The sequence below is a fragment of the Pinus tabuliformis genome, chromosome 8 (assembly GCF_031772625.1).
Source record: "Pinus tabuliformis cultivar Carrire ecotype Pingquan chromosome 8, CPIR1, whole genome shotgun sequence".
Taxonomy (NCBI): Eukaryota; Viridiplantae; Streptophyta; class Pinopsida; order Pinales; family Pinaceae; genus Pinus; species Pinus tabuliformis.
Genome location: NC_142294.1, coordinates 445,207,738 through 445,221,289, shown reverse-complemented (window position 1 = coordinate 445,221,289; position 13,552 = coordinate 445,207,738). Strand labels below are relative to the sequence as shown.

General features: G+C 39.7%; 1 protein-coding gene across 2 annotated transcripts in view; it reads left to right on the top strand.

Annotated features, from left to right (window-relative positions):
- Positions 1 to 13,552, top strand: part of LOC149235966 (thioredoxin reductase NTRC-like) — a 377,594-nt gene that overhangs the window by 46,337 nt on the left and 317,705 nt on the right. The window contains exons 2-4 of one of the 2 annotated variants that reach the window (XM_089372292.1): positions 10,740 to 10,953; positions 11,302 to 11,407; positions 11,648 to 11,922. In XM_089372292.1, coding sequence (XP_089228418.1) covers positions 10,740 to 10,953; positions 11,302 to 11,407; positions 11,648 to 11,922 — 595 coding nt within the window. The remainder of the gene's footprint in view (positions 1 to 10,739; positions 10,954 to 11,301; positions 11,408 to 11,647; positions 11,923 to 13,552) is intronic. The other variant, XM_089372293.1, reaches the window with a different exon arrangement.

The window sequence follows — 13,552 nt, the reverse complement described above, 5'->3', positions numbered from 1 at the left end:
AAACCCATCTGCTTCACGTTGGTAACATAGAGGATAATATTCTTATTGCCTGGTTGCTTGAGTGGATTTAGGGGCACTTGAAACACAACTTTGAGAAGCCATGAATGCTTCAAAATTTCAAAATGAAAAACTCACCCAATTTAGGGGCACTTGAAACACAACTTTGAGAAGCCATGAATGCTGCAAAATTAGGAAATGAAAAAATCACCCAACTAATTGTTGCTCACGCCCTTCCTCTTGGTGCCCATGCTCCAAAACACAAATAAACTCCTCGCTGCTAGTATAGGAAGCTCCTCTTGCAAAAAAATGTGTGAGAAATGAGTGAATGAAGTGCCTTTTTAAAGAAAAGAAGAGGCTCATAGGGTTTCTAGAAAATTCTATTTTTTTCATCTTCTAGAGAATTCTATTTCTAATTTTTTTTATTAAATTTAGCTAACAGACACATAAAAAATGTTGTATTAGTGTATTTGGGTGTTAGAAAGGCCCCACGCCCTTCTTTACCCCTTGAGCTGGCCGAAAAAGGTAAAAAAAAAGTTTAATTTTGCCTTTCTGCCACCTGAAACGCGACCTATAGCAGCTGAAAGGGGGCCGAAATGCTGCCGGCTGTACCGAACGATGTTTCGAAATCGTGAAATGCTGTAAGATACGATCGGTGGCATTTCGACCTTGTTTCAAAGACGTTTCGGCATTTCAGGCTGTCCTCGATACTGGTACGCCACCTTTTTAGGTGTTCCTTGCAACAAAGGCTGAAACTGTGTATAAGTAATTAGAATAATTTATTGGGTTAATAGCACCTTTTTGGTAGTGAAAATTTCACACATGCTAATATGTCAGATTTACCATATTCTCATTATTTTTGCGGAGCTTGCCAAGAGCTTCGTTCAGAAAAGACATATGTAAGGTATTGGGAAAGGATGCAGGAAGAATATTTGGGGGAACTTGATTCATGCAAGATGGTCTTTGATAATAGCAATCTATTTCAAGAGGAACAAGTCGATACAACTAGAGGGGATCGAGCCACTAGAATATTTGGGGAAATGCCCTCTAAGGAAAAAATAGCTCTATGGCCACTGTTACTTAGGAAGGTTCAAGGGTAAACTCTATAGTAGAGAGGAAGGCACCTAATCAAGGTGAATCATCAAAGCCTTCCAAGGAAACAGAGCAGTCCGAAGTCCAACCTGAAATCGAAGAAATCTAAAGAAGCAATTCTGAAGAGTCTTTGTTAAAGAAATGCTTGTTTGCTTCTTGGGCTGATAATGCAAAGGTCCCAATGCCTTTAAAAGAACGAATAAAGAACCTTTCTTACAAGAAAGTGTTGGGTGAAGCATTAGGGTTCTACGTGCAAAAGTCTTCGACTCCAAGTGCAGATGAAGGGGAAGATGTCCCCATTATTCTGCAGACATCAATTAGTCAAAAGGTGTTAATTTTTCTTAGGGCTATATTATTCTTTTCTTTAGATAATTGCATTTCATTATTTACACATTGAATTCACCCCATAACATCATAACATTATTCAACAACATATGCAATTATATAGAAAGAACAATATCATCATCAATGCAGCGGAACATAAAGGAACAATAGAAGAAAAACATTCACACATAGAGACACCAGGATTGGTCGGAGACTAGGGCAAAACCCCACAAGGGGGAAAACCCTTTCAAATTCTTCTTCTTATTAGATTGTCATTGAATGTTTCAGTAAAGAGAGAGTACAATGATCCTTTGAAACCACAAAACTATCCAACAAAATCAACTAAACAACATCCAAGAGATGAACCCAACAATGCTAATAATCAAAATTCCTGATTCAGAAGCCTACTGTCAACTACCAAAATCTGATGTCAACTGCCAAATTTTGCGGTCAACTGATGAAATAAAACCCTAGTTTCCAACTGCATGGAGAGAGTGTATGTGTGTGCAGTTGAAACCCTCCAACCGCATGGATAAGCCTGCGTGCCTGCGGTTGCAACTGAAAATTCCCTGTGACAACCCTGCGATTGCAAATCAAAACCCTAGATCACACGTGCGAGCTTTGGACCTTGCAATTTCAGAGCTGTGCGAACTAATCTCCGTGAACCACTTCAGACTTGTGCGAGCCAAACAAAAGAAAGAAGAATGATGATAATGATGTCCAAATGAGGGTCACTTGACTTGTATTTATAGCCATCCATGGGTGTCCAATTTCCTTTTGGGCTAACCTGTCCTTTTTGTGCACATGTGGGTTTCCATATTAAAATATATTTTTCTTTAACCAAATTAAATTTTTCCAAGGGCTACGAGGGGTCTTTCTTAATGAGGAAGACTTGTTCAAAGGAGGGAATTTATCCCTGAGCCGCCAAAAATTAACAAAAGGCATCAAATCTGACTCATCAAACTTTCTATATTTCATTGATAGTCACTGATTGGATTTTGCATAACTGTAAGTTGGATTTAGGAGCATCAATCAACATCACAACTTTTGATGTCATGAAGAGGATGGGTTTAAGAATGTCTAGGCCAACTCGAAATAATTGTGCATTAAATTCCCATGAAGTGCCATTCATTGGTTTGATTAAAGATTTACAGGTTCACCCTACTGCATTCCCAGATAGGTGTATTGAAATGGATATAGTTATAATTGATCCTCCTCCCACTTGAGGAATGTTCCTTTCTAGGAAATGGGTTTCACAGCTAGTGGAAGTATTCAATTGGATTGAACTTATGCCACCATTCCCATTAGTGAAGGTAAGTATGTAACACTTTCATGGGGAGAACTTCTGAAAAGAGCACGTTGAATATCCAAGAAAGAAGATAACATGCTGTGTTGAAGATGTTGATGGTGCTGGATTCGGTTCTTACATTGTCATGGCCATGTGTGAGCCACCTAAAGAAGACACCGACAACATATGAATATGATTTTTGACGACTTCTCATCAAAGTCAGGTAATCTTGTAGGTATCATATTTACCTCACCAAAAGGTAATGTCTTATGTTATTCATTTGATGGTTTTAACAATATTGCTGAATATGAAGCTTTGTTAATTGGTATGAGTTTGGCTAAAGAAATGAATATCAAATTGTTAAGGATTATAGGTGATTCTAACCTCATTGTATGTCAATTCAAAAGACAGTTTGTTTATAAGAATGACAGGTTAAAGACATATAGACAAGCTATGATTGATACTATTGAAGAATTTCATGCCTTATCCTTGAAAGCAGTGTCAAGGGAGAGATTTCTTAGCGGTGGCATGGGGTCAGTACGAGAGTTGACAACCACAGGGTGGGGAATGAGGTGATCTTCTGCAGGGGTGGCATATCGTTCATCATTGAGCCTATGCCTGGGGAGTTGGTCACGAGGGAAACATGTGCCACTCTTTCCGCGGGACATGTTGGGACCCTACTTGAGTAGAGGATACCATGTACCACTGAGGTAGTTGTCTAGTATGTGTCTGGTATCCAGACATTGTATTAGCACATTATCAAGAGGGCGAATGGCAGACTGAGTGGTGATGGTTGGCAAGAGTAAGACGGATCAATTGCGAGTATTAGATACCCATCTATTGGTTGCATTCAGGGGGATAGCTATTTGGCACACGTGGCTTCCTGCAATCGTCGGTACTACGCAGTGGTAGTCATAGGGCAGTCTAGCACGCATCAGATTAGTTCATCTATATGGAGCCTATATGTTGATTGCATGCAGGGATTAGGGGCAAGGCACAAATGGATTCCAACAGTCGTCAGAGCTATGCCACAACTGGTCTGGCTATGGAACCCATGGATTCAGTTGGCTAACAGGCCACTCCATTGCGTGAGGAGCAGGACCATAGAAGAGGGTGATCTAACTCATGTTGGGGTTGACACATGGGGGATTGCTGAGGCCTACATTGTTCGACGAGGCAGGTTCTTGCAGTTGCAGCGCAGGATCGGGTCTAGCGATGGATGGGTAGATATCGACATCATAGAGATACCTGGGTAGGATGAGCTTGGCCTTCGTTGATATTTCGCCACCAGGTTTCATGGGAGGAGGATACAATGTGCACACAATGGGCAGCCTGTTAGAGTCAGATTGGTGCAACGACAAAATAGTGGCGCCTTTCGGAGACGAGCATGTGACCCAGGATGTGACCCAGGCATCGTAGTTATAGATAGCTCAACGACCTTTAGGGATGATCTGGCTACCTCTAGGGGAGATAATTCAGATCTTCCATTGGGCTTTTGTGACTCGTTGATGGCATGGGTGACTTCATCATCATGGCAGGTTGGTAACCAGGAGGATATTAGGGAAAGCTCATGCGGGGGAGACTTCCTCTCCACAGGGGTTGGGTTGTATCTTCAGGAGTTTACTCTTGGAGTGCATGAGGTGGACTACTTGGTAGGGCAACTTTATGGGGAGTTGGACAGAGTCTTGCATTATCATGATGCTCTACTTATTGATAATATGCAGAGGGTTCCTGGTACCTATACTTGGCTGGATAGTGAGTGGAGCAAGGGGTGCTCCACATTGATTAGGGTGGCTTGGGATCTTGGTATTGAGGGATTCCTTTGTGTTGGGATAGTGCATGGGATAGGGATGATTCAGGGGCACATTTGGGACCCCGGTATTGTTTGCAGTGCCTGTTTGGGCCATCAGATAGTGGGAATACTTGTTTGGGCATTGCTTGAGGACAAGCAATTTTTGGCGGGGAGGACTGTAATATCCCCAATTTTCCTAAGCCACTTAGGAAATATTACACTTTTTGACAATTTTGAAATTAGCAACAATTTTTGGTATTTTGACTTAGTAGAAGGAGAAAATCGAAATTTTGGTGGGTTGTGGGGGCCACACACAAAGGGAATTCACACTCCCTTAGGAAAAACGCACTTGTGGAGAGAGAAGGAAGGAGAGGGAAGGCGTACTAGTGGAGAATGGGGCCCACGAGGAGAGGAAGAGGGCAGAAAGCATAAATAGGAGATGAGGGCCATCATTTGGGGGCTTTTTGTCAATCTAAAAATTATACTACTGTTTGCTTGAGCTGTTGAGCCAAGTCAACATTGTGTTGTTCAACATAGGAGGTTTCCGGGTGGGAATCTCACCTCCATCTTCAGTGGACTTCGAGTGCCACTCTAGGGGAGTTCATCTACTCAATTCCAACGTTGTTCTGGAGGTGATTGTTGGGTAATTCGACCCATTTTCTGAGCAGACTGGGCGTAGGAGAAAATTTCGCACTCCTTGGAAGAAGGGCTTACAGAGCAACTTTGGTCTGGGAGATTTTTGGAGTTTTTCTTACAAAATTTTGCCGGGGAAATTTGGGATTTTGCAGGCTGGATTTGTGGAGATTTTTGGAGCGTGTAAGTATGCTTTTTGGGGCCTGCACAGAGCTGGAGAAGCAGGGATTTCGTGGTATTTTGGGTAGCTAACATTTCTTACCAGGAAAATTGCCTATTAACAGGAGCTATTTGCTTGACCATTTCTCAATTGTTGGTGGGAGGTTGCAACTCCTTTCTTAGTAGTACTTACCTTGTGGGACGCAGAGCCAATGAGCCAAGGAATTCAAAATTTTTTTGGGCTTGTTGGGTGGGTTGGAATTTAGCAGTAAGATTTTTGGGTTTTTGTCGGTTTTATGAGAGGAGGCTAGGATTAGTTTTGCAGAATTTTCTGAGCACTCCTGAGTTCAAGATTCCTAGTTCCACTTGGTATTCAACAGATGACATTGTTGGAGGAGGACACAATTTATTTTGGGACCATTTCCACCTCTTGGGTTTGCGAGATATTTCTTGGTTTTGTTGAGTTGGTGGAGTAGTGCCTGTGGCTAATTTCTCAGAATTTTTGGAGCAGTTTGGAGGGCTAAATTAGTAGTTCCTTTCTAACAGCAACAACAATTTTTTTCTGGGTGGACACAAATTTGGTAGTAGAGCCATTTCCAGTGTTTGGGTACCATCATATTCACCTGGGATCTTGCTTTGCTTACTGTAGCAAGCCCAGGTTCTATCTTTCTTATTATCTGATGTACTCTGTTCTCCACATTAATAAAATGGCTTAGTTATTCGCCCTATTTCTTGTGTTTTATTGATTGGTGCCTGTGTAGAAAAAATTATTTGCTATAGCTTAGTTCGTGCATCTATTATCTGCTATAAATTTCAATTTGGAATATTACATATGGGGTCACCCACTGTTGATGGGTAACAAAGACCATCATGAACATGATTTCATAAGTGCCTTCAATAGTGATATGTGTGGTCAGACATGATGTCATCTCCTCTTCTAGCTATTTGGATTCCATAGTTTGCTAGGGATGTTGAGATGGAAACCACCCACCAAGCCCATTTTTGACTCCGGTTGCCCCTATTATTATTATTGAAGGTGCCAACAAATTCTTATACATAAAGGGGTTCATACTATTATTAGTTCTGTGGGGGGCTTATGAATGGCCCTCTTATTATTATTGAAGGAGCATTGGTGTGGATCAAATGTTGAAATTGTAGCAAGGAATGGATTCTTTGACTTGTGCCTTAGTCAAAGATGCTAATTCGAATTCAGTCCCACAGATACTTGAGTTAGTTGTCAGTTAACAGTGTGATGTGGCCTATGACTAGTTTATTGCTAAGTTGCACGAAACGGGGAAACGGAAACGAGTTTCCGAAACGGGAAGCGAAATGAAACGCGACCTCCCCAAATTTTGGAAACAGGGAAATGCGAATATATATAATAATATATATATATATATATATATATATATTAAAAATATTTAAAAATTATTATTATATATATGTGCAATCATAAAGCATGAATGATACATTTACATTATATGATTATAATTTATTACATTTAAACATTAAGATTAAATTTACATCACATTTACTCATGAGTCATGAATGCTCACATAATGAAAATAAAAATATAGGAAAATCCAAAATCAGCCTTTATTTATATTAGTATATGAGGCTGCAAGTACAATAAAGACTATAAGGCTGCAAGAACTATAGAGACAAGTCACAAAAGACTAATCCTCATCATAACAATCCTCATCAAAAATAGAAGCAGCACAATGCTCAACAGTGGATGGTAGTGCTGAAGAAGATGATGCACCAATTCCACTATCAGATTCGGCCTCAATATTCAGGGCAGCAAGAGAGAGATCCAAATCAGGATTTTCTGCATCCACATCCCATTCTTTAGAAGGACCATTGTTGTATTCTGGACCCCTACGAGATGCAAGGCGAAGGTTGGAGTGCACATAAACAAGATCCTCTGCTTTCTGTGAGCCAAACCTATTGCGCTGAAACAACTGCCAGTCTCCAAGAGAAACGACTTGCTGAATAGTGTGATGAGAGAATGAGACAAACTGCTCTTTTATAAATTTAGAATAGGTTTCTAGAACATCCCGGAAACCTAAAAAAAATTTAAAAACAATTTTTTTTTTTTTTTTTTAAACAACACATAAATTTGGGGAAACGTGGCTCGTACGGCCTGGAAACGCGTTTCCGGCCGTACTGACACGTTTCCGTTTCGGGAAACGTGGCAGTACGGCCGGAAACGCGTTTCCAGGCCGTATCCGGGTTTCGTTTTGTTTCCCGGGAGGAAACGACCCCTAGGGCCACGTTTCCTGCAACTTAGGTTTATTGTCAGTTAATTCGAGTTAGATGGCTTTCAGTGAGTTGTGGACCAGTTGATGGCTAAAATTAGCTAACTAGTGGAGTTATCTCTAGTGTCTATCAGTTAACTGATCTCTAGTTCTAGAATAGAGATAGTTATGAGTTTAGTTGGGTAGTTGACTTTCTGTTAACTCAACTTACTCTCAATTAACTAGTTGCAGCTGCTAAAATTAGCCCTAGTAGGTCATGCAATTCGAATTGCCTATTGAGATTGAATGAAGGCACAAATCTATTTATTCATTGTACACAAGATTTTGTGTAGAGGCTTGAGGATCAAGCAAGGCAATTTCTTTTGGAAATTGCGCAAGGAAATAGGAGGATTTGCTATTTTTAGGGGCTGAATTGCACTAGGAAATAGGAGCTTCCTAGTAGGTTTATTTGGCTAAGTGTTGGGCAGTTCTTGTGAGGAGTTGATCAGTATTGCAGGGGATTTAAAGTAAATTCTTTGTAATAAATCAGATTGCTCAGCTCATAATACAAGCAAGAGGGGTTTTTCCCAGTTGATTTTCCTAGATAAATTTCTGTGTTATTGATCTATGTGTGATTGTGTTTCTATTCATTGTTTTCTTTTCGCAAAATTTTGGTAGAGAAATCTTGTGTCCTTTGTAGTTCAGTTCGCTCTCATTAGCAGTTGCAAGATTTCATGGATTTTCTACATCAAACATATAGAAATGGGTGAATAAGGGCAAAAAATCACACCATCAAATATTAAGGTCCAACCTACGATGAGCAGGGGCTCAAAGATGTCCTTCTACCTAGAGCACTTTTTGGAGCCATAGAATGGCATCATAGTCTACCCCCCCTTACACACATAGACATTGAATGCACTTGCTCAGGATCCCGTTGGGATAATTCTGAGTTGGTTCTCATAGATTCGGATAGAGACAGACCACCATATACATGATTAGATAGGATCATAGTCTACCCCCGTTACACACATAGACATTGAATGCACTTGCTCAGGATCCCATTGGGATAGTTCTGAGTTGGTTCTCATAGACTTCGGATAGAGACAGACCACCTTATGATTAGATAGGATCTGCCAAATGTGACACCTACATAACCAAAGACAGAGACTCCCCTCATTATTAGGTGCCCCCTGTGCTCTGAGATCACAATTATAAGCAACAGATAAATGTTTAGGGTGCACTAGACAATACAAGGGTGAGATCTTGGGTCTCTTCTCAGCATCCCCCTTTGGGGAATTGATGGATGCCATCGAAACCAATTCAGTGATGCCAAATAGTACATCAATTCATAGGCCCTCAGAGCATTAGAGGGACCAGTTCCAGATAGTTCCAGAGTAGGGCGCCCCTTGGCCTATCTGATTACCTCCCGTTCCATAGGTGTGGCTAGAGATCTATTTAGAGTTTCTTTCTTTCAAGCTTGGATGCTAGGAGTATTTCTTGCTCCTACACCCCCATGTGATCATACGGTCAGACCCACCACTAGTTCCAGGGGACTTCGACAATAGCCAGTGCCCAATTTGCCTCACTTGCAATCGGCCATCAAACATAGGAGCCCTTGACATCTTTAGCTCCATCACTAGATCTTCCTATCTCACTCATCCTTTCTTGGCCAGGCTGTTGATTATTTTATATAGTGCCATGGACTTTTATATGCATGTCATAGCAGCATTACAACTTGTTTCTTTCATTCTTTATGTTATTTTTATAATTTTCTAGGAGTTGCACTTGCACTCCCAAATTGGATTCATATTGATTGTACTCTTCTTCAGTCCCATTGACCTACTTTTGTGGTCATTTGTTGGACATCAATAAAATTATCTTATCTTATCTTATAAGTTATACCATCATAAACAACAGAATCCAATAGAAACATTGCAATCCTGCCAATTCTGAAATCCTGAAAACTGTAAAGTCTGCTGAATTTCGAATGGGATTTAAAATTCTGCTTTCTCCATGTGAAATCCAATGAAGTTGGAACTGCTCACAAACATCCTGAAACAATCAATGTTAATGTTAAAAATTAAAGTAAATTTTAATTTAAGAATTTAACATTACCATTAATTACACAGCAGTAATAGGGCCCTAGGGTTGAGTATTATGCTTCCCCACTGATAAATTATTGTTTTCTAAACAAATTTGAGTTTCATGAGTCCTTAGTCATGTTGTACAGAACTGGCCATTCCAGTGAAGAAAGGTTGGTTTGGCATTGCATTGTCCGGTTCGGTGCCACTGGTCGATTGGTTTGGTGCTCAAAACATAAGGACCAGCCGGTTGAACTGGTTCTGATATATATATATATATATATATATATATATATTGTTCTCGGTATATTGCTTGCATTGAGAAAGAGATATGAGAGACACTTTGAATGCCTGTGTTTGTTGGGAATGTTACTGCTTAGGTTCTTTTGCCACCAATCTTTCTGGGACTTCCCTGTAATAAACTCAGCTAGACCTGTCAGAAGGGACCTGTAAAATGGAGTTTCTCAACAAGAATCTGTAGAGGTGGATTGTATAGTAGAGACTTTGATAAGAACACAACAAACATCAATACCAAAATATCCTTAAATGCTTAGCAGTTTTTATATTTTCTGTTTTACGTTGTTTAAGTTGAATTGCACTTGGTACGTTATTATACCTGAATTATTAACAAACCTTTTCCAATTGACTATTTTTTCCCAATTCCATGTAGAAATGTCGCATCCTTTGATTCTCCATGTGAATTAGAGTACCTTTGTTCAAATCCTGGATTGATGAATGCATATTTTATAATATGTTGAATGTGTTTTCTTCCATCAGAAAAAAAATGCAAGTGCTGTACGCACACACACATAGTCCCCTGTTGTTAGAAATAGATGGGCTGAATATGGTAAATTTACTGGAGTTTTTCTGCTGTTTTACAGTGCCAGGAACAAAAGCTTTTAAACATATACTGCCATCATGCATTTGGAGATTCTACTAGTAATAACTATGAAACCACATTGAAAATTTTGAAATCTTTATATTCTTAGCTGACTCTGCTGAATGTCTATTGAAGTACCTCTTAGCTGACTTTGCTGATTGTCTATTGAAACATATTCTTAGCTGTTGAATGTGGTTATTGAGATATTTAACTTAAAGACTTCAATCATAAAACCTTGATTTTTTTCATAATGCAGTGCCCACGAAGGGTATAGAGAATTTAGTAATAATTGGTTCAGGCCCTGCTGGCTACACGGCAGCAATCTATGCAGCTCGGGCCAATTTGAAGCCTATTGTATTTGAAGGTTACCAGGTAGGTGGTGTGCCAGGAGGTCAGTTAATGACGACAACCGAGGTTGAAAACTTCCCTGGATTTCCTGATGGTATTACAGGGCCTGATTTGATGCACAGGTTAGCAGATCCCCGTTCTCTAATTTAGATTTTCATTATATTTGAAAATAAGTGCCATGTATACTAGCGCAAAGTATTCAGGAGTTGCATACAGTATCTCTTCTGGCTTATGCTGGAAAAGCCAACATATACGCCTTTGCACCTACTTGCAGGCTATTCTTCTTTTTCCTAGATACCTTTCAGTGTGCACATTAACCGAGATGAATTAATAACCAAGAGAAGTTTTGTTTTCAGCATTGCAAGTTCTTGCAAAATTGCTTTTATTTTGCTTTTCTGCGCTTACAATTTCACTGATAATAATTTAAACAAACTAGTATTCATTCACTGACATAATCAGCTACCAAATAGGATGCGATGCCAAGCAGAACGCTGGGGTGCTGAACTTATACACGAAGATGTGGAGTATATTGATGTCAGGAACAGACCTTTCACCATAAAAAGTAGTGAACATGAGGTAAGATCCAGACATGTAACATCTAGTCGGTCCAGTGGTCCACTTAGCCTTGGAAAGCATTGAATTGTAGCTTTTGTTGCATAGATAATTTATGAAGGGAGATTAATTTGTATCTACTGATTGTGCACTTTACAGAAGTTCACATCTATTGTGATCCAACTAGTGGCCCTGATTCCACTTTTTCTCAAACATTTACCTTTCTGAGTATTTCTTATGGTGATATTCTCTGATCCTGGTCAGTGCATCCAGGTCAAATGTCATAGTCTTATAGTTGCAACAGGAGCCACAGCCCAAAGGCTTGGTTTGCCACGTGAACATGAATTTTGGAGTAGAGGAATAAGTGCGTGTGCAATTTGTGATGGGGCATCCCCCTTGTTCAAAGGTCAAGAGCTGGCAGTTGTTGGAGGTGGTGATACAGCTACAGAGGAGGCAGTATACCTTACGAAATATGCTCGTCATGTACATTTGTTGGTTAGAAAGGACAAGCTACGGGCATCTAAGGCAATGCAGGACAGGTGAGTTTATTTTAAATCAGAACACGAATTTCTTCTCCTTTCTGGCATTCAAGTCAAAATTTCCAATGGAATTGAGATTCCCTACTTCTAAGTTCTTATGCTTTTCTTTTTAGTGTTGTTAGCTTTATCAGCTGGGTCTTTAGTTGATAACTGCAGGCTTAGATTTCTTGACTTAAGCATTTTTTCGAGGAGTTGCTTTTGCACTCTGGCATTATACCTTATGTCATGGGATGTACCTTTTAGTCCCATTGACCTACTTCTGTGGTCATTTTTCAGATATTAATAAAATTATTTGATCTGTATTCTTAAGCAATGACTTTTACACTCCCCTATTGCTCATTTTGGAAGATTGTACTTTGCAGTCCCATTGACATATTTTTGGTCATCTGTGGATATTAATTCCATTTCATTTCTCTCTGTATCTCTACTAGATCACAGTCCTTAATTCCAATGTTAACTCCAATGAGTCAAACAGTTGGTGTAAACGGTGTAGTTGAAAACAATAGAGTTTTCTAATTTGTGGTAGTTAGAGACCTCAGATACGTACTGATTTTCTAGACCAGTATTAGATAGGATGAGTTGCAATGTTAAATTTTTATCAGCTTGCCAAATACTTATAGAACCCTGTAGATAAGAGTAGTTGAAGGAAAAATGTTTGTAACAAGTGGAATGTGTGTCAGATATACTGGTTATAATTAGGACTTACCGACTTACGGATACTTAGACTGAGACATTCGATAAAGGCTGATGTTTGTAACAAGTGGAATGTGTGTCAGATATAATGGTCATAGCTTTAAGGACTTAGGTGTGCATAGACATTTAATGAAGGCTTAGTAAGAGGATTTATAATGAAATGATGTAAGCATTAGTTAATAAATGTAGTCATTAAAAGAATATGTATTTGTGAGTTACATAACTACTCTCTCTCATACTGTGTAATGAGACGTTGTATCACTCAATGTATCAGTCCATTCTGTCTTATTGCTATTTGTTTTTGTTATTCTAGGTATGTTCTATGCTTAGAGCAATTTATTTCAATTTTCAGTTAGCTCAATATCTTTTGCAGATTAACAATCACATCAGCATTAAAGTAAATTGCAGATAGAACATAAACATAGATCGCAGAAGACAAGCCAAGACAAGAGGACATAAGATGTGGCGCTAGCTAGGGACAGACCCCAATGTGCGGAAACCCTTGATCAATTCTTCCTATATGTTCTTCAATAGTTCAGCAGAGAGAGAGAGAGAGAGATAGTACATTTACAATAGAAGTCAACACTTTGACTTATAATAGCATAGATCATCTCTAAGAAGATGATATGTGAGGTAGCAGAACTCAGTTGAAGACATGCTGCTTCAACTGATTCTCCAAGGTGACTCCATCACTTATCATTGTGCTGCACCTCGTCATCATGCTGCATCTCACTGTGCTGCATCGTGCTGCACCCATCATCACTAAGCTGGACCTCATTACCATGCTGCACACATCATACTGCTGCACCTTATGCTGCACCTTCCGGTACTGCAACATCTTGATGTACCTTATCATCTTGTTGCACTTACCAGTGCTGCGTCATCCTGTACCTTACGGTGCCCATCACGCTGCATCTCACTGTAGCATTTACTATCA